Source organism: Pteropus alecto, unplaced genomic scaffold (assembly GCF_000325575.1).
Source record: "Pteropus alecto unplaced genomic scaffold, ASM32557v1 scaffold49, whole genome shotgun sequence".
Taxonomy (NCBI): Eukaryota; Metazoa; Chordata; class Mammalia; order Chiroptera; family Pteropodidae; genus Pteropus; species Pteropus alecto.
The window spans coordinates 2,635,404-2,656,931 of NW_006443131.1; the positions used below are offsets into that span (position 1 = coordinate 2,635,404).

The following is a 21,528-nucleotide window of genomic DNA, read 5'->3' on the forward strand; positions in this document are numbered from 1 at the left end:
GAGGCGAGCCAGCCAGCCCTGTGGCTCCTGGGAGAACAAGGAGGCAGAAGTGACTGGAAAGTGCAGTGGGAGGGTGACGGGAGGCGGAAAGTTACCCTGCCATGGGCCAGATTATGTAGGGCCTTGTGGACTGTGGTGGAGACTTGGAACGCTATTCTGCTGTAACAGATGACCCCCAAGTTTAGTGATTTAAAGCAGCTATTTTATTATGCTCTTGGGTTCTGTCAGTCAGGAAGTATTTTAAATTGGGCACAGTGATGACGGCTTTCTGCTTCACCGTGTCTGGGGGTGCAGTTAAGAAGATGCAGGAGCTGGGAAGATGTGTTCACGGGGGGGCTGGAGTCAGCTCGGGGCTCGTTCACTGACATGTCTGAGGTGCCTGGGCTGTGGTAAAGAGTAGGCCAGCGTCTGAAGTGTCCACAGGTGACCTCTCTCCGAGGCTTTGCTTCTTCACAGCATGGTGGCCTCAGGACAGCTGCACTTCTCAGAAAGCAGTTCAGGGCTCCAGACTTCAGTGTTCAGTGGACAGGGCAGAAGTTACATTGAGTTTTAGGATCCAGAGGCAGAAGTCACCCAGCACCACTTCCGCTGTTCTCCACTACTGGGAGCGGTCACGGAGCCGCCCAGCTTCCAGGGATGGTGGCACAGTTACCTCCTGCTCCTGATTGAGGGGTTTCAGAGAATCTGGGGAGACAGTCTTTGTAAACCACCACAGATGCCATGAAAGCGTTTTGAGCAAAGGCGTCGATATGATCTCACTTAAATTTTAGAACGATCACTCTGGCTTCAGTCTCCAGAGACTGAAGGAGGAGGGGGCAAGAGTAGAAACAAAGTGAAAAAGAATCGCGCGAGTCTTGGCGGGAGATGATGACAGCTGGGACTGGGCTGATCACCTGAGAGCTGTGATGAGGGCTCAGATTTAACATACATTTGGAAGGGAGCGCTGACAGAATTCACAGATGGAATGCGTGTCTGGCGTGAGGAAGAGGAACCAGGAAGGACTCCAGAGTGTTTGGTTCTGAGCAGCTGGTTGAATGGCAGTGTCATTTACTGAGGTGGGGGACACTACGGGAGGAGAAGGTTTTTATCCGAGGAGTTCAAGAATTCGGCTTTGGACGTAAGTTCATTAAATGCCTGTTAGACACTCAGATGGAGGTATCAGTTAGGCAGCTGAATATAGAGAGAGAATATAAGGAGACGAGGGCTGGGAACATAAATTTGGGGATTAGCATTAAGATGCTAAATAAAGCCATAGGAATAGGTGAGATTATGTAGGGAGTTAGTGCAGATGAAGAAAAGGTACAAGATTGAGCCCAAGGGCACACCTACAGTTAGGAAGATGAGAAGAAGCTCGTGCAGGAGTGTAAGAACAAATGGTCATGAAGATGTACAGGTGGCCGACAGGCATGTGAAAAGGTGCTCAACACCGCTAGTCATCAGGGACCTGTGAATCAAAACCATGATGGGATACCACCTCACACCTGTTAGAATTGCTGTTATCAAAAAGACAAGAAATAAGTGTTGGCAAGGATGTGGACAGAAGGGAACATTTGCGTACTGTCGGTTGGAATGTAAAGTGGTGCAGCCACTGTGGAAAACAGTATGGGGGATCCTCAAAAGATTGAAGATAGAACTACCATATGATCCAGTATTTCCTCTTCTGGGTATTTATCTGAAGAAAATGAAAATACTAACTCAAAGATACATGTACTCCCAAGTTTATTACTACATTGTTTAAAATAGCCAAGACATGCAAGCAACCTAAGTGTCCATTGATGGATGAATGAGTGAAGAAAATAGACGCACGCACGCACACACGCACACACGCACACACGCACACACGCACGCACACGCGTGCCATAAAGAAAAGAAGGAAATCTTGCCATTTGTGGCAACATGGATGGACCTTGAGGGCATTATGCTAAGTGAAATAAGTCAGACTGAGAAAGTACAGAACAAGTAAGATAGTAGAATGAACAGAAGATGATATAAATAAAACCAATATATTAGTAATCATCATAATAAATGTAAATGAACTAAACTAGCCAGCTGAAGAAACAGATTATCAGACTGAATGGAAAAACAAATTTGGATTGATGCTGTCAAAAAGACACAGAAGTTTAAAAGTTAAGAATGGAAAAATGTTCCAGGCAAATAACCAGAAATTTGATGTTTCCATATTAATGACACACAAAATAAACTTTGCGGCCATAATTGGAGGAACTTTTAAGATATAAATATTGTAAAGAAGATTGGTAAAGGAAGTTAAAATGACTGAAAAGGTCCTTATTTCACCTTTGTTTTTAAAAGATATATTTTGACAAGTATGGTATTGTAGGTAGTCAGGTTTTCTTTTTCGGTATTTGAAAGATGTTGCCGTCTTCTCTTTTGCACTGTTTCCAACAGAAAATATGATGTGTTATTCTCATCTTCACATAACACGTCGCTTGCGTGCCCCAGCAGCTTTTAAGACTTTGTAGTTCAAGCAATTTCATTATGACATGTCTTGGTATAGTTTTCTTTGTTTCTCGTGCTTTGTTTCTTAAGCTTCTTGGATTTATAGGTTTATAGTTCTCATGGTTTATTCATTTTGGCCATTTTTCATATATTTTTTCTACCTGCTCTCCCCCTCTTTTTTGAGATGCTTCAGTTATCTGTACATTAGGCTGCTTCAGTTTGTTCCCTGGTCCCCTGGTGCTCTTATTGGTTGTTGCCTTTTTCATCTTTGATTTTAGATAATTTTTGTTGGTATGTCTGCTGTCTTCTAGTTCACTAATCTTTTTTTCTATAATATCGATCTTCCATTGTATTCTTTTTAGCATCTGTATCGAGATATATTTTGCACACAGTAAAATTCACCCACTCGAAGTACACAGTTCTCTGGTCTGCGTGTGCTCGCAGGTGTGCAGCTGTCACCACAGTCTAAGATGAGAGTGCTTTCATCTCCCCAGAGAGAAACCCCCTACCCATTAGTCGTCATTCCCCATTTTACCCCCTGTTCAGTTCTAGGCAACCACTAACCTACTTTCTGTTTCCATTCTATTCCAGGCCTTTTCTGGACTTTTCATGTAAATGGACCCGTACAGTATATGCTTTTTATGGCTGACTTGTTCACTTAGCACAGTGTTTTCAAGTTTCATCTATGTTATAACACATACCAGTACTTCATTACTTTTTATTGCTGTATACCATTGTGTGGAAGTGCCACGTTTGTTTATCTTTTCATCAGTTGGGGACATTTGGGTCATTTCCACTTTTTGGATATTATGAATAGTGCTGCTATGAACACTCATGTACAAATTTTTGTGTAGAGATAATGTTTTCAGTTCTCTTGGGTATATATCTAGCAATGGAATCGCTGGGTCGTAGGGTGACTCTGTTTCACTTTGTGAGGGACTGCCAAGCTCTTTTCCATTTTCCATTCTCATTAGCAGTTTAGGAGGCTTCCAGTCTTTCCGCGTGCTCTTCCACACTTCTTATCTGTCTGTCTCATTATAGCCATCTCTCCGCACGCTCTCGTCTGCGGCACTCTGTCCTTTCTGGACCCTAGCCGCCTCGGTCTCACAGTGACCTCACCTCCATCTCTCCAGCTCAGGAGTCTGCCTGGGTCCACCGCATCTTCTCCTCCCCACACAGTGTCCTAGAAACTCTCAAGGCGATTAACGGGGCAGTCATAGAGCTCTCTTCGTTTGTCTCTTGTTCCTCTGGGATCACTGTCCTTCGTTCCCTAATGTCTACTGTCTTGAGACCCTTGTTTCATGTATTTTGTCTGGGGTTCTTTTGTTGTTACTTCAGGCGAGAGGGTACATCATGTTACATCATCTTGGCTGGAAGTGGAGCTCGTAGCTTTGGTTTTAACATCTACAAATTGCCTAAACATTGAAACGGAGAATGGATTATTAAATTGTGTGTTTTTGCTGTGGAGTTCTACATACCGGTTAAAACAAATGAACTAGAGCTTCCTGCATTTATTTGGATAAATTTTAAACATTGAAAAATTAAACATTGAAAAGCAAAATAAAAAGGGATATGTGTAAGAGCTACTTTTTTAAGTGTAATATACAAAAATACACAAACTATACTGCATATTCTTTTGGATATATATAAAATTTATAAAAAGTTCATGAGAATCGTAACATAATCGTAACAGTCGTCATAATGCCTTTCTCTGGGAAGGAAGGAGTAGAGAAGGTAGAGAATAGTCTGGAGTGAACTTACACAGGGTGTTTCAACTGCATCTGTATTGCTTAATTTCACTAAAAATAGGAAGCCGCCACATATATGACAAATGACTAGGGTCTAGAATATGTAAAGAACTCTCAAAACTCAAGAGTAAAAAAAAAAAGAAATGCGCAAAAGACACGAACAGAAATTTCACAAAAGAGGATTTGCAGATGGCAATAAGCACAAAAAGATGTTCAACATCATTAGCCATTAGGGAAATGGAAATTAAAACCGCAGTGAAATACCACAACACATCTATCAGAATGGCTTAAATAAAAAAGAATGACGACAACAACAAATGCTAGTGAGGATAGGAAGAAACGGGATTTCTCAAACATCGCCCGGAGAACTATCCGGTGGTGTGACCACTCTGGACAACTGATCGGCAGCTTCTCGTAAAAATAAACATTCCTTTTTCATGTGACGCGGCAGTCGTACTCTTGGGCATTTATCCCAGATAAACGAAAACTTATGTTCCTACAGAAACTTGTATGTGGATGTTTCTAGTAGCTTTATTTGTTATAGCAAAAAACTAGACGCCACCACCCGTCCCTCGGCAGGCGAGGAGACACGGCGCGTCCGGCCGTGGAGCGGGGCGCCCTGGCCTGGGCCCCGGGAAGGGCATTCCAGCATCGCGCGCTGTCCACGCTTCCGATTGTATGTTTTTGAAAAGAGAAGATTTTAAATATGGAAAACAGATCAGTGACCACCGAAGTTTGGGGTGTGCTTGGGTGGCTGTGGGGAAGGGGTGGGTACAGCTACAAAAGGGCGACGTGAGGGATCCTCGAGGCGACGGAAGCGTTCTGGAGCTTCACCGCGCTGGGTGTGCGCACCCACGAATGTGGCGCAGTTGTGTGGAACCGAATCCACACGATCAGCTACATCACTGTCGATGCCTCGGCTGTGGCATCACGTGCTCGTTTTGCAAGGTGTTGCCATCGGGGGAAGCTAGGTGAAGGTACATGGGATCTTTCTGTGTTATTTCTTGAAACTTCATAAGAATGTGTAATTATTCCAAAATAAAAAGTCACATTAAAACATACAATAGGGACAGAATATTAAGATTTGACTTTCATTATCCTCCGTGCTTATCTCCATGCTAAAATATTTCACCATAAAGAGCACATGCAGTTTCTTCAGCAGCGAAATTCTCAGCTGTATATTGCAACCGTTTGGAGGCTGGGTCAGAGGGACAGAGATCATCAGTAAGAAAAAATAGTGGAAACAAGAAACGAAAATATTTTTTTGCTTATTAATTTTCTTAGAATTTTTTTTAAAAGAAAATGCTTTCATTGCCGCTTAGAATTTTGAAACCAAAATACTCCTTTAAAATGTATTTTTTATGTTTAAGAAATACTGTTTTGCTTTGTAAGGACTGTTGCGTCTTGTTCAGTATAAATACTGAAAACTCTTCATGAAGTACCATGATCTTTGAGACTATTGCTACTTTAAACTTTTAAAGTCATGGTAAATTATTATAGACTTACATTTCATCATTTTTGAGAATTGGAGGTTTTTTAACTTTGCTGACAATTTCAGTTTTTCTGTTAATCTTCCGATGTGCTAAATGAGAGAACAGATACAGAGCACCTTGTACATCGCCTGGTAAGTAGCCGGCACTTGGTAGATGTTCATTCATTTTGCTCAGTCTCTCTCCCTCCGTTCTCTTCCCTCTCAGCACCCTCTGAGTCCTTCCTGCAGACCCGGATTTTGGTTTGCAGAAAAGACTGGTTTTTGGCAGTGATTGAAACCCGACCAGCACGTGTGTTACCTTCTGGTCGTTCTCGTTTTTACAAGTCAGCAGTAAATTTAAAGCTGGGCACTTTCTGCTGTAATTGTCAGACACAGTTAACTACTCTTGAAACTAACTTGTCGACATGTCATGCTCTCCTCATCCCCCGGTTCTCTGAACAGCCAGCCCTTAAATATACGTATTGCCCAAGGATCTGTCCTTGGCTCTTTTGTTTCTGTGTTTCATTTTTTTTTCTGGGTAGTTTCTCTCATCCCCATACATTCCCTTCGGTTACCTCCTTTACCTGTTCAAGTATTTATCTGTCTCCAGCTCTGGCTCTTTTGTGTGTTTGCCGCACGTGCACCTGTTTAAAGGATATCTTCACCTTGATTTCACGTTGGCATTTCTAACAGTTTTCTGTTAGGGTGTTTTCAGTTTAGGTAGCAGAAAACCCAGCTCACACTGGCTAAGACATTAAGGGAGTGTACTGGCCTACGTCAGGGGGATCCAGAGCCTGGCTTTAGGGTAGTTATCTGTAATTAGCTCGCATCTCAGTGCTCCACCACCCAGGGCCTGCTGTGTCTGTAAGCTGCCTTCCCTGTCACAGCGGGGCTGGGGCTACGTATTTTCTCTTTCACATTCAGAGGAAGAGAGTAGAATTGATTGGACTTGGTAACTTAGATTTAAGAGTCAGGAACAATCAAGGATGATTCCCAGGCTTCTAGTTTTTGCCTCTGGATGAATTGAATTCTCTTCACTGAAATATGAGGAAGAAAAGCAGGATATAGGACAGCAGGAGAATTAGCTCATGTGAACATCCGAGTGTGTATTTAAGTTATATGCACACCTGTCTCCTGTCGGAATGAAATTGTTAAAGGACAGTAACTGAGTCTTTTTTTACCTTTATTCCTCACACCTCAAACCCTGAACGTGGCACATAATATACACTTAATATTTGGGGTGGTGGTGGGGGGAATGGATGGATGTGTAAACACGTGAATATACAACACCGCTTCTTAAGCTAATCTAACTTTGAGCTGGGAGACGTACTGTGTCAGATTTTTGAAGTGAGCTAGACCAGTGTTGGAATTCCAGATTCACTGTCTAAAACTTTGCAGTCTTGGGATTCTTGATTTGACACTTGTCCCAACCTGTAAAGTAGGGATACTACCTCTTAGTAACTTGTTGAGGAAATTTAAATAAATATACATGACAAAGTGGCTAGTAGCATGTTTGGCTTTTAAGTAACTAAGAAATATTAGTTGTTATTAGCAGCCCAGAAGAAACAAAGAAGATTGGTTAGGCCTTAAAAGGCAACATAACACCAGTCATTTTACAGAAGTTTTGTTTTGTTTTGTTTTTGAGAGGAATTTATGTGTGACAAGTTTACGTTGAATATTTTACAGCTTTATTGGAGTATAATGTAGGTGTACGATTCAGTGATTTTATTTTTTATTTTTCGGTAAATTTATAGAGTTGTGCAGCTAGCTATCACCACAGCCCAGTTTTAAAACATTTCTATAATCTCAAAAAGATTGTGCCATTTTTAATCAGGCTCTCTTACATCGAATTTTTAAGAAATTTTTTTATTGTGGCAAAATATACGTAACGTAAAATTTACCGTTTTAAGTGTATAGTTCAGCAGCTTTAAGTACATTTACAGTGTTACACAACCATTACCCCTGTCTATTTTAAGAACTTTTTCTTCATCCCAGGGACTCTGTTCCCATTAAATAATACCCCGCACAGGCTCCCCACCACCTCAGCTGCTGGCAACCTCTACTTTCGGTTTCTGGGAATTTGCCTGTTCTGGGTACCTCATGTGAGTGAAACCGTAAAATGTCTGTCCTTCTGTGTCTGGCCTACTTGGCGTGACGTTTCCAGGATGGATTCGTGTTCTCCTGGGTTTTGCGGCAGGCGTAGCTATGAGCGCGTGCAGTCGGGGCTGGTAGGTCTGTAAGGCCCAGAGTGGGCAAGGGGTTCGCAACAGGTGGACGGACCACGAGGGTGTTAATGCTGAGGGAAGCAGACAAAGACAGACACCCTATGATCTCACTCGTGTGTAGAAGATAAACAACAGACAAAACAAAATCTAACCCCTAGATACAGACAGCAGGCCGGTGGCTAGCAGAGGGATGGGGGAGGGCGAAGTGAGTAAAGGGAGCCATGGCATGGTGACGGGTGAAAACGAGACATGGGGTGGTGAGCGCGCTGTAGTGGATACGGACGTTGTACACACGAGTTATGGAATGTCATAGACCACTGTTACCTCAATTAAAAAAAAAACTGGGCAAGGAAAATTTGGTCAGAGTTGTTAAGCCATCGCTTGGGAAAGATTACTTACCTTAGGCATTCAACTGTCTGGTTCTGGTTTCTCCAAACTTTCAGGGTATCTGCGTCTTTGTAGTATAATAAGGGGGATTATTTGAACTGCTTTCACTTGTTTGTATAACTGTTCACGAAGCCAAGATAATGATAGCATCCCAAACTCCATTTAGCTCTGGGTTATTGAGTTTTTGTCATAGATTTTCAGTGCTCGCGAATATAATTTATCTCAAAGCTTAGAACACTGAACTGTATTAATTTACATTTCTATATCTTGCTGTGTACTTTCCTGAAGTTTTTTTTTGCATCTAGGTGCATAATTAGTTGAATGACACACTCTTCCCATCCTCCACACCTCCCCACAGTATTCTCAGTTGTGCTCTCAACATAAGGTGCTGATCAAGTTGCCCAGGACACTGTCACTGTGCAGTGGGGCTTAGGCTTTTGGTGTTCTATGTGACATTCAGCTCTCCAGTCACTCCATCTGGGGGTACTTTTCAGAGGTAAACCACTTCAGAAGTAACACATGTCAGAATAAATCTTCCAGAGACCCGTAACTTAAGAATGTTTTTCTATGATATGTAATATGCCTCATATCTGAAACTGTAAAAAGAGAGCTAAGAGAACAGAGAAATGGGAGCCCTTGGGCACTGCTGGTGGCAGCGTAAAATGGTGCAGCCACTGTGGAAAGCAGTCACGACAGGAATTCTGCTTCTAGGTATATGCCCAAGAGAATTGAAAACACATGCTGCTCAAAACCTTGTACACAAAATTCCCAGCAGCGTTATTCATAATAGCAAAAAGTGGGGGGTGGGAGGAAACAAACATCCATCAGTTGATAAATGGAAAAACAAAATAGATATTCACGCAGTGGAATATCATTCATCCATAAAGAGATAAGAAGTAATGACATGTTACAACATGAATGAACCTTTAAAGACATAATGCTAAGTGAAAAAAGCCAGTCACAAAAGACTACATATGATTTCACTTATATAAAAAGTTCAGAATGAGCAGATTTAGAGACAGGAAGTAAATCTGTGATGGACAGGCATGGGGTGGGGGGAGGGAGGAAAACAGCTAATGAGCATGGGATTTTTAGGGAGGAGATGATGAAAATGTTCTAAAATGTCGATCGTGATGATGTTTAACTGTGAATATACTAAAAACCATTGAATTATACACTTTAGGTGAACTGTATGATATGTGAATTATATATCCATAAATCTGGCCTTTAAAAAAGAGAATTAAGAAACATTACCCCCAAATTTCAGAGATTTGGGTTCTGACTTCTCTGGTTTCCAAAAGGTCTGTTTCTTTTTATTGGAAATTTTTTTGTTGGTTACTCTTTTTCTTCATTATAACCAGAAAAGAATCGAATAGCTGTTATTTTACTCTGCAGTGCAGGAAGATGCCTCAAGCACTTGCATATTTTTCTTTGCAGGAGCACCAATTAACATGGGTAGTCTCCTCTGTCTTACTAGTTGAGTGTTTGAATTAGCGGGCCTTATCTCATATCTTAGGTATGGAAGTCATAGCCCAAGGGTATAGAAATTAAATTTTGTTTAGCACCATCTAAGTGCCCTCTTTTACAGATGAAATTGAGACAGGGAGATAAAGTAACATTGACTGTTTGGCCTTATAGAAGTAAGTAGCAGTTCAGACCTACGTTACTATGACTCAGAATTTTGTCTTTGCAGTGCCTCCTGGCTGTTTCCTTCCAGGGAACAGCCCTGGGTCTGAAAGTGCTGGAGAAATTCTGCATCTAGATTTCGTTAGTGTAAAAAAAAATCAAAGAAGGGCAAATGATAATTAGCTCGCCTTTAATAATTTTGCTGCATGAGTAGAGAAAATACTAACCTGTTATCAGCCTAAGCACCTGAGTTCTTCATTAAACAAAGCCAAGTATCTTATGGTATTGAATCTATGTCTGTATGGAATTGAGGGCAGTTAACAATAGGCTCCTCTGATACTTGCTGTATCCAGACAACTGAGGCTTCCTGTTAGAGACATTTTGTCTAATGCATCTTACTCATGTTTCTCCATTCATAAGATAGGCGAATTTAAGGTCCGTGTATGTGACCTGAGGAACTTCCTATTCATAAGAGTCTTTTCCAGGAGACAAATTTGGAATGAGAGCTAAAATCAAAGCATCTGACTCCGAGCATGCATGCACAAAACAAGGTTTCTTTTTTGAGATGTCGGCTCTTAATGGACTGTCCAGATGAGTGTGGTGCCGAGTTTCAGGCGTGCAGTTTGGGCCTCAGTGACTGGAGAGTATTTGTAGTTTCTTTAGTTTCTAGGAAGATACCAGGTAGGAGGTTAGCTGAGTTAACTTTGAACTTCCATCTTCTTAATACCTTTACTCCCTTCTTCTGTCTTTAAGGGCCTCAGCTCTGATCTGACTTCTTTCCACAGGATGGACAGAATGACGGAAGATGCTCTTCGCCTGAATCTATTGAAGCGGAGCTTGGACCCAGCGGACGAGCGAGATGACGTCCTGGCCAAGCGACTCAAAATGGAGGGGCACGAGGCTATGGAGCGTCTGAAAATGTTGGCGTTGCTCAAGCGGAAGGATTTGGCAAATCTCGAGGTGCCGCATGAGTTACCCACTAAACAGGATGGCAGTGGTGTCAAGGGCTATGAAGAGAAACTCAACGGGAATCTCAGGCCTCACGGCGACAGCAGGACTGCTGGAAGGCCAGGCAAAGAGAACATCAGTGACGAGCCCGTGGATATGAGCGCCAGGCGGAGGTATGGCCGGGTCAGCTGCCTCTGTGGGCGGGGTCGTCTCATCAGCTATAAGCCCATGGGAGTGGGATGAATTCCAGGGAGAGCAGGGTGGTTTTCATCCTTAAGTTTCTTAAAAGAAGTCGTATCTGTGCCATCTTAATTGACCCTGAATTCCTCGCGTTTCCAAATGAAACTAGGTGCCTCAAAAATTTGCTTAGCATACAGAAAATCGTAGTTCTCACTCTTTAGACAAAGTGGTCATTTCTGGATAAAGGAGGCACTATAGAGCTGATACCCCAGTTAAAAGTGAGTTAATATACACTTTCACTCTAATCTTACGGCCATTTTAAGAGGAAAAACAGCCTGGTCTTCAGATCATCCCATGAGTTTCTGGATCTGTTTACTTTGGAGTCCCAGCTTTTGTTACATCCAGAAATCCGGGGCCGTCTTTTCTTTTATGGACAAGGACGTTATCTTCGCGGGGTGACTCTGTGCCTCCCTGCTTCATCCGTGCCACTTCCCCCACCCTCCACATGTGCGTACACGTGCGCTCGCACGTGTGCACTCATGCTTGTGCTCTCTCACGTGCAACATCAGTTTTCACAGGCCTTTTTTCTGGTGTCTTCTCGAGTACTTGAAACTACAGAGCACACAGAAGAGGTACCTAGAACTGGCTAGAGGCAGAGCCTACCTTGACAGTGAATCACAGTGTAGACAAACCGTAGTTTTAAGAACATTCAGTTTGCGAATTACTCTTCAGTGTCCGGTTGCCCTCCAGCTGGCCTTCTGACTTTGTCTTCGAGCTGATCCACAGTAGGGTCTTTAAGCTAGACCGATGCAGAAAGAAAAAGAAGGGTGGAATGGTTATCACCTTACCCAGAACACCCAGTGAGGCAACATAATTCTTGGTGTTGTATTAGAAACTCTTAGGAAATTTTAGATAAATTTCCTAGTGGTCCTGGGTGAGGGAAAAAATTCTTGGAAGCTGTAGGTAGTGTCAGCAGAATATTATGAAAGTAGATTAATCTTTAGATCCTTTGGGAAAAAAGAGAGTAGGTGAATGAGATCATGCACCCGAGCACCCCAATTGCCCCCCAGAACCCCCTTTCCCTTCTGGAGCCAGTGAGTACTACTGCTTCATTGAGGAGGAAGAAGAGGAAAAATATTGGGTGGATTCCTCATATCCCAAATCAGAAGATGCATTTTTCACAGAAAAACTGAAGATGCATTTTTCACAGAAACAATATTACATATTTTGGTAAGACCTCGGTGTTATTGGAATTGTCTGCTATCACAGATGAATTCTGTGTTAAAAAGTCAGGCTCCTCTGAAAACCCTACCACTGCTTTTAATTTTATTTTGAGGGGTGAACTTCTGAAACTTGCTCCTCTAGAAACTGGGAATTGTTTTCAGTGGTCTCCAGGAGGAGAGGCTCGATGCAAACCATCTAGATCCCGTTCCACATGGCAAAAATAGGCCCTCTGGGCCTGTGTCTCTCTTCCTCCCTCTCATCAGATATCGTGACAGCGATTTGCACTTAGCCTCAAGCTTCTTATAAGACTGAATAAGATTGATAGATTGCTCAGCAAGGAGAACAATGGTTTCGTTGATATGGATAAAAGGAAGAAAGAATTTAAGAAGCAGAAAGAAGAGCTTTTGACATGATAACCATATCACAATTCCCTAAGTATCTTTTTATTCCCCCATGATTGGGGCAAGATGTATCTATGCAGTAAGGTGTGCATGCAACTAATACTGCTTCGATTTCGGAATGCTAGAGAGACATGGCAGTTTTCTTTCTGTTGTTTTTACTACTGGGTTGAGGGTTAGGCATTCTATAGCTTCTGGGAACCTGCCAGTCTGAGTCGAATGTGATGTGAGCAGCAAGCCCGGCTTTCAATGTCTCCGTGACAGGTAGTGTTTCATACTTAAGAACACCAAATATTGTAAATCATATATATAAGTTGGAGAAAGTAGCAGAATCATTTCTGTCCCTGGAAAGTTTGATAAATGAGGTTAGAATTCCAGGTCAAAGTGGAAAAAAAAATTTTTTTTTGAGGAATTAAACTTGACTTGGGCTTTATCTTACCTGTGCTGTCAAATGTAGGTTTGATTATATCTGGAAATAAAATATCATTTAGAGTTGCTCTCAGATACAACTTCTTGATGAATGCCAATCAATTCCAAAATCTCCATCCAGGAATCTCTGCCTGTCCTGTTGCTGTGCGGCCCCTAAGCAGTAGGTGGCACTCGTTTGAGCGAGGAAGACTGCCTTAGCTTAGAAGTAATCTGTGATGCACGTATCCAGCCAGGACCAGAGTGGAACATTATGTAAACATCTTTTGTGTAAATATTAGGGAATCAAGTAGAAGTTGAAATCTAGCAGAGCTCAGAATTGGTCACCCATGTCAGTGTTGGGACGATGGAGGATGAAGGAATATAGAAATGAGAAATAAGTCACCAAAAAGTGAACCGCTTTGTTAGGCCTGAGCATTACTGTCGGAACTTGGAGCTAGAGAGCGAAAGGTTCTTCTCTCCCTGTAGCAGCAGCTCTTCCTGTAACCCTGCGTCATCAGCGTGCTGCCTGTGACCCGAGCTTGTAGAGCTGTCCACGAGCGTAATAGTCATTCCCATTACCCTGTCACCTTCTTCCGTTTTCTCAGCTAAATTTCGTTGATTTTCGTAACTCAGTTGAGAAATCAAAAGCCTGTCCCAGCCATCCCGGGTGCCTCGCTCAAACGGTACCTGTGCCACAGCAGCTGGGACAAGAAGCCCTGAGACATGGGAAAGAGGCTCTCAGGACTGAAGAGCTGTGGGTGGTGAGAGCTCGAGCCGCATGTTCAAATAAGACCTAAGAGCACATTGCTCTAGGCCTGTACATTCCACAGCACAGTGGAGATCTCGAAGTGGGGTCTGGGAAGACGTCTTTGAGTTCAGAAATTAGAGGAAAGGAAGATGTGGTCATCGATCTGAGACCCTCGGTCAGCATTTCCAGGATTCTTGTCATCCAGGTCTTAAGCGGTGGGTGCCATTTTTCATCATCTGAGGGAAACGAGTATGATTCCTTTGAGGCTAGCCCCACAAAGACAGAACTGGGGTGTTTAATAACCAGGCAGCCAGTCTGGAAGACTTGGGGCTCAGAGTCGTTTCTAGACATTTCTTTCTGAGGGAAGGTACTTAGTAGAACTCTGGCAAGTAGGTGTAAGCTCCGTATGTCGAGTTCTGGAGTTGCGGCCCTTCAGAAGGCCGTGGGTGTTATGCTTGGTGCTGTCCGGTCCCCCGAGCCAGTGACAGCTGGACCTTCGCATGCCTTAGCTCTTCACAGGGTAGACTCTGGAATTGCCATTAACCTCCGTCCTGGTAAACCCTCGGAGAGCCAGGACCGCGTGTTGCCGGTACGATGAGCTGCCTCCTTATCATCTGTACCTGGGCTGGACAGGTGGGCTCCACTGCCTTTGCCCTGCTGTCCCCTGTCAAGCTGGCCATTTTCTTCTCGAGCCCCTGTGTAACTAATGAGACAACCTAAAGGAGAGTGAGATGTGGGGAAAACATTTTGAATTTTGATTTAAATCAGTGAAATAAGAACGCTCATTTCTTATTTCCATTTGTAAAACCAGTCTTTGTCTCCACCGCCTCTGTGAGGAATTTAGACAGGAAAAGTATCTTTGCTGAGGTTTTATCATCACTTACATCTTGGTGTCTTCTTTATCCTAATAGGATTTGAGTTCTCTGTCTTCCCTTGGGTGAATTGAGACAGACCTAAAAGTTCCCTTGGATTTCTTTTTCCAGTGTAGAAAAGAATTTCTTAAAACTTTTCTGTGAACCTTCACTGTTGGAATACCTTAATTTTTTCCTTATCTTGTCTAGTGAGCCAGACCGAGGAAGGCTAACTCCCTCCCCAGACATCATTGTTTTGTCTGATAATGAGGCTTCCAGTCCCCGTTCCAGCTCCCGAATGGAAGAAAGACTCAAAGCAGCCAACTTAGAGATGTTCAAGGTAAAGGTGGAGCCGGGGGGGAAGACAGATACTAAGAAAGAGAGAAAAATGTTTGTCGTGCTTCTGTTGAATTCGGTAAGAGCCCCCATCTGTTGTTTTCATTCATGGTTTACGTTTTGGATCTAAATAACTACCCATTGATGAAACTGGATAAATGAGTCTCAGCCTCAAGGGCGCGCCCTGTTAGAATCAAGTGGAGAAAGATAGTCTAGAAAAGCAGTCAGTATATTTTATTTCTGGAAAATGAAAACAGCTTTATAATTCAGGTCACATGAAGTGAACTTTGGGCTGGAAAGACACCTCCTACACCATCCTGGGTCTCAGAATATGGGGGGATTCCTTAGTTTCTTATCTGTAGCCAGAGGAAACACGGCTTTAAAAGATTTAGCATTATTTGAAGGGAAAGCGGTGTCTCCCTTCGGCCACCCTTGTATTTTGCCGGGAATCTGGCTGACTGGCATGCGTGTGGTCGGTCCCCTGAGCATTTCTGAGGACAGCAGGTTCTTTGAATGACGCTGTTTTGTTCAGTGTCGTTTTCTTACAGTGTTAACGAGAAAAAAAAAAAATCAGTTCCTGGCTGAGGCCAGTGTCTGTGTGGGGTTTGCTTGGCCCCCCCATGTCTGTGTGGGTTTTCTTCAGGGCCTCCAATTTCCTCCCACATCCCAGAGATGTGCACATGAGGTTAACTGGCGTGTCTGAATTATCCTAGCGTGACTGGGCCTGGGTCCCACTGTGCAGGGCCGGCTCTCGCCGTGCACCCTGAGCTGCTAGGAGACGCTCCAGGCTCTTGTGACCGTGGACTGGAACAAGCCGGTTGAAAAATAATTACCTTACTTGTTTTTCTTAATTTTTCTTAAATGTATACATAGCTCACATCTATTTCAGTGTTTAATATTAGAAATGTTTTGGGTCTATGGCCATGCTACCCTGAACAAGCCCGATCCCGTCTGATCTCAGAAGCTAAGCACGGTCGGGCCTGGTCAGTACTTGGATGGGAGACCACCTAGGAAGACCAGGTGCTGTAGGCGTAAAAAATAAGGGATTATAAGCTGACAAGGTCCTTGCAATCTGTGAGGTCAACCAAGGGTTGCCTCACCTTTAAAAAAAAAAAAAAAAGTAAAGAAAAATGTTTTGGTTTTTATTTAGAAGTTTGGCAGTGCTTTTGTAACCAGAAATATGCCATGAGGACCTAACTCTTGTTTATAGCAATTAACCTGTGATAAAATTGGTTTCATTATGTGTCACTTAGCTTAAAGTCATAGTTTCCAAGAACCTATTAATGATGTTCAGTGAGGACTTACTGCGCCTACTGAATACCAGGCCCTGTGCCAGGCCCCAAGGACACAGAGATAACAGTCCCGTCGACACTTCTGCTTTTTGAGGAAGATGAGGGTTTCAGACCTTAAAGAAGGGCTCATCTTGCAGGAGGGGACGCTGGGCCCTGCTGCTGTAGCTGACAGTCTCCATGTGTCCTTAGGGGAAAGGCATCGAGGAGCGGCAGCAGCTCATCAAGCAGCTGAGGGACGAGCTGCGACTGGAGGAAGCCCGACTGGTGCTGTTAAAGAAGCTGAGACAGAGCCAGCTGCAGAAGGAGAACGTGGTCCAGAAGGTACTGCGGCCCAGCAGCAAGGGACCAGGGGACAGGAGGGGACCGGGCCGGAAAGGGGGCTGCCCCCATGGGCCCAGCTGGGTGGCTTCTTATTCTGTCCTCCCATAGTTTTTAAGTTTAGGAAGAGTGCTTTTTTTTTTAACCTTAGGCCTTAATCAAGAAAACCTTGATTCTATTTTTCTCCTTTTTCCTCCTGGTCAGTAGGAGCTTCACACTGACAAAGAATTTTGAAAGTATAGAAACGTACCAGATTCCTACCTCTGATCGTTAGCTTTTCTGCTGTCTGATTTTCTGCTCTTCCCCCCGCAGACTCCAGTTGTACAGAACGCGGCGTCTATTGTTCAGCCATCACCGGCCCACGTGGGGCAGCAGGGCCTATCCAAGCTCCCCTCCCGGCCGGGTGCCCAAGGGGTCGAGCCTCAGAATCTGAGAACGTTACAGGTATGTGACCTGTGGTGGGTCTCAGTGTCCGAGGGCCCAGCTTATCCCTTCTTTGTTTTAGGGCTTGGGTAAAGGTTACAGAAGGATCCGGCCACGATAGAGGTGTTATTACTGCAGATATGAGATAGTCCTGTAGGTCCCCAACCTTTTTGGCACCGGGGAATACAGAGCATCTAATGCCCGATGATCTGGAGCTGAGGCGGAGCTGAGGCGGTGATGCTGGCGCTGGGGAGCGGCTGCAGATACAGTTACAGCTTCGCCAGCTCACCCGCCGCTCACCTGCTGCTGTGCAGCCCAGTTCCTAACAGGCCATGGGCCAGTACCAGTCCGTGGCCCGGCGGTTTGGGGACCCTTGCTTTATGGCATGATTTAGTCTGCAACAGAAGGATGAATAACCCTCTTCTTTCCACTGTAGTTTCTCTTCTCTGGGGAAGGTTTCCAGCTTAGCCCTTTCCCATGTACGGTTAGGTAGCCGATACCACAAAAGCCGGGAATTCCTGGCCACGAATAAGGGTTTGCGGTGATGGTAGATTTCTCAGAGGTCATTAGATAATCACCAAGTCTGTCTGTGTTTCTGAGCTTCTACTCGGCTGTGTGTTACAGGTAGTGTTTTCCCTTGAGCATTTTGTGGGGCATTTTACTACCTATGACTTGTTCTTTTCTTCCCCTTTAGGGTCACAGCGTCATCCGCTCAGCGACCAATACCACCCTCCCACACATGCTGATGTCTCAGCGTGTGATTGCCCCAAACCCAGCCCAGCTCCAGGGTCAGCGGGGCCCGCCTAAGCCCGGCCTCGTACGCACCACAACACCCAATATGAATCCCGCCATCAATTACCAACCGGTAAGAGAGCCCCGGTTTGGAAACGGAAATCTTTTTATTTCCTTTCCTTGTTGAAAGGACCGTAGATTTTACGTTTTCGGACAAAGAGAAACTCTAAGACAAAAAGGATAATTTTGGTGGAGCTGGGACAGCTGTCCCCAAACCAGAAGCATCGAGGAATCGCATGAAAGTAGCAGTGGGGAAGGGAGGTTATGCGGCAGAGCAGCAGTGAGCTGAAACCCACCTAGAAGAGAGGGGGCGGGGCCAGGGCACAAGGGGCGTGGGGCATATGACAGGCAGCGCCGACTGGGACTTTGCTCTCGGCCGTCACAGCTCGTAGCCACCAGCGTTCCCCCGTGAGGTTGCACGCCTCCTGTCTTTTTCTGAGTTTTGGGGGAGCTAAGTGGTCCAGACCAGGACCAAACAGTCTTCTCTGCCCCGAAGGCAAGAGTTGGTCCTTTCTTCCACATGCCATCACCAACCCCCGTACTTGCTCTGTTTCAGCAGTCAAGTTCTTCTGTTCCCTGTCAGCGGACAACATCTTCTGCCATCTATATGAACCTCGCCTCCCATATCCAGCCAGGGACCGTGAACAGAGTGTCCTCACCACTTCCTAGCCCCAGCGCCATGACCGATGCTGCCAACTCACAGGCCGCAGCCAAACTGGCTCTTCGCAAACAGCTGGAAAAGACACTCCTGGAGATTCCACCCCCTAAACCTCCCGCTCCCTTGCTCCACTTCCTGCCTAGTGCGGCCAATAGCGAGTTCATCTACATGGTAGGCTTGGAAGAAGTCGTACAGAGTGTCATCGACAGCCAAGGTAAGACCGATTCTTCTGGTCAGTCTTTCTAGAGAAGAGGTTGCCAAGCCCGATTGACGTGAGCAGAGTAACACAGGGTACCGCGTCATCTTAAACAGCCTCTTCTTACTGGTGCCGAGCGACCTCCCATTCCTTTTTCAGAGGCTCTGTGGGAGCAACATATCAGAAAAGCCTTTGTGTGTCTCTGTATATTTTAGGCTTAAGGCTTTTGTCGTGTATCTTGTGTATTTTTTGCAGTATATCATTTAATTCTTTTAAAGGGTGCCTGGCATGACACATGCATAATTTAATGACGGGATCACTTATTTTTAATGTCAGTGTTTATGGGACATTGTGCTGCTTTGTTATATTCAGCCCCTGCCATTGGAGTGCTTCTAGTTGAGAACACAGACATACTGACGTAGATAACTCTGACCACATGAAAGCTGGTAAACCAGCACTGAACCAGACTGTAAAGTAGTAACACCGTGCAGTCTGTACTAACAGAGGTATTAAGTCTGGATTTGCAAACATACGAACTTAGGGGGACACCCGGCAGTAAAGTGCCTAGAGGGCTCAGTATCGGCTAGAAACGGGTCACGAAGTGAGTGACGTAGGCACTGGTAACTAAAATTACAGACGTGTGACAAGGGTAAGTGTACTCTGAGGTAGAGGTGCCAGGAAGCATGGTGGTGGCTGAGTGAGGTGACTCCGACTCTGAATCGACACACATTTTCTTCTCGTTGGGATACAGCAGGAAATCTGAACACCTGGGTTCCTGTCCCAGCGTCGTCATTCAGGAGTTGTGCTTCTTAGACTTAGTTTCCTCATTTGCAAAGGGCGTACTGTCTGAATTCACTAAAGTAATGCTGGTACGACCAAAGGGAGTAAAAGTACCCCGTGCACGACGGGGCATGCTTTCTGTGGTCTCTTTCTGAGCTCAGCGCAGTGCACTCCTGGGAGTAGAGTCGTCTGATGAAGAGAAGCAGGCGAGGGAGGGAACGCGGAGGCACTGACGATTCTTTCTGTTGGCATCTAGGCAAAAGCTGTGCCTCACTCCTGCGGGTCGAACCCTTTGTTTGTGCCCAGTGCCGCACGGATTTCACCCCTCACTGGAAGCAGGAGAAGAGCGTTAAGATTCTGCGCGAGCAATGCATGACCTCCAACCAGAAGAAGGCTCTCAAGGCCGAGCACACCAACCGGCTGAAAAACGCGTTCGTGAAAGCTCTGCAGCAGGAGCAGGTGAGACGCCTGGCCTCTCGCTGCCTCCGCCCAGGCGGGCGTCCCCCAGCGGGCGCACTTCTGGGCCAGAGCAGCTGTGTCTGTGATCCCCGCAGTCTGAGGGTCTGGGCTCCTGGAACCCACAGGCCTGGGTCTCCGTTTTTCTTCTCATCCTTATGTCTTCTGTTTCCGGTCAATGGCTTCTGATGGGTGGGAGCAGTGAGTGATACCGAATGGCTGAGATTAAGGGACAAGGGCAGAGGCCGAGACGCGTGGCTTTCCCTAGTAGCACAGAAGCAGCCCCTCTACTTGACTGCATTTCCTCTTCAAACAAACGCGTTTTGTTGGGAAGGATTTGTATTTGTATCGGAAATCTCTTTGAGAGAAGCAGTTATTTGCAGTTCATATTTGACAAAGAGACGACAGAGAAAGGGGAGGGTGGCGAGAAAAAAAGCGGTGGCGCTGGTGTGTGGGCGCCTCCTGTGGCCTCAACGCAGTGGGACGGTCTCGCACAGTGGGTGTGTTGGGAGGAGGCTCAAGTCCTTTTCCTCTGTCCCATTTTCTACCACATCACCCATCAGACTCCTTTGAGTAGCATCACGAACCTTCTGGAAAATGGGTAGATGGGAATCAAAAATAAAATCTCAGTAACTCATCAGCCTTCATTATATCGATCAGCTCATTGCCACTCCCCAGCTCTCTCCAGCCACTCTCAAAGACATGCCCCACAGCTTTCCTGGAGGGAGGGACCCCTTATTCGGTGAAGCGTGTTGGCTGCTTGTGCCCAGAGTCGTCGGTGCACCTACCCCACCGTACTCTCTTGCCTCTTCCATGTCCCTCCAACTAGCCGGCAGCATTAGCGATAAGAAGACACCTAGGTTTTCTGGTTAGGAAATTGGGGGCTGCCCCGCCCACCTTGACCTGATGACTCCCAACAGGAGATCGAACAGCGGCTACAGCAGCAGGCAGCCCTCTCCCCCACCACGGCCCCCGCTGTGTCCAGTGTCAGTAAACAGGAGACCATAATGAGACATCACACGCTTCGGCAGGTGAGCAGTTCTCTCGCGGGCCCGTCAGCCATTTGTCCCAACTTGTGTTTTCTTCTAAGGGAATCATGCTGCGCATCTGCTCCCCCACCCCCCGTACCCTTACCACCCTCAAAGCCCGTCGTGGCAGGTCGTGATGACCTCTCTCTCCGTCACTGCAGGCACCACAGCCCCAAAGCAGCCTCCAGCGTGGCATGCCCACATCTGCCCGTTCCATGCTTTCCAACTTCGCACAGGCACCCCAGCTGTCTGTGCCAGGTGGCCTCCTCGGCATGCCAGGTAAGGGGTGCGGCCCTGAGAGCTTCTCTCGGGGTCCAGCTCTTTCACACTCAGTTCTTCGCTGCCTCTCTAGGCGGCTCGTCCCTTCTCTTGTTTCCAGATCTTTCTTTAGGTTCTGTTGCTTTCACTCTCGTTACTGTCAAGTATTTGCTGAGTTCATATTTCGTGCCAGACGCAGTGCACTTGGGTTTTGGTAGTGAAAATGGCACGGTCCCTGCTATCGGGAAGTTAACGTCTAATAACTCCCCCTTTGGTGGGCGTGTAGTTACCGATCAGACCAGCAGGTGGCTCTGGCCAGA

At 45.4% G+C, this 21,528-nt stretch overlaps 1 protein-coding gene and 1 pseudogene across 3 annotated transcripts in view; both read left to right on the top strand.

Annotated features, from left to right (window-relative positions):
• The window catches only part of GATAD2B (GATA zinc finger domain containing 2B), a 63,458-nt gene that overhangs the window by 41,326 nt on the left and 604 nt on the right, over nucleotides 1–21,528 (top strand). For 2 of the 3 annotated variants that reach the window (XM_006923585.3, XM_025040882.1), the window contains exons 2-10: nucleotides 10,700–11,035; nucleotides 14,882–15,011; nucleotides 16,489–16,620; nucleotides 16,930–17,061; nucleotides 17,735–17,905; nucleotides 18,389–18,704; nucleotides 19,723–19,925; nucleotides 20,843–20,953; nucleotides 21,112–21,229. In XM_006923585.3, coding sequence (XP_006923647.1) covers nucleotides 10,701–11,035; nucleotides 14,882–15,011; nucleotides 16,489–16,620; nucleotides 16,930–17,061; nucleotides 17,735–17,905; nucleotides 18,389–18,704; nucleotides 19,723–19,925; nucleotides 20,843–20,953; nucleotides 21,112–21,229 — 1,648 coding nt within the window. In that variant the 5' untranslated portion in view covers nucleotide 10,700. The remainder of the gene's footprint in view (nucleotides 1–10,699; nucleotides 11,036–14,881; nucleotides 15,012–16,488; nucleotides 16,621–16,929; nucleotides 17,062–17,734; nucleotides 17,906–18,388; nucleotides 18,705–19,722; nucleotides 19,926–20,842; nucleotides 20,954–21,111; nucleotides 21,230–21,528) is intronic. The other variant, XM_015598367.2, reaches the window with a different exon arrangement.
• LOC112472168 lies at nucleotides 15,921–16,039 on the top strand (annotated as a pseudogene).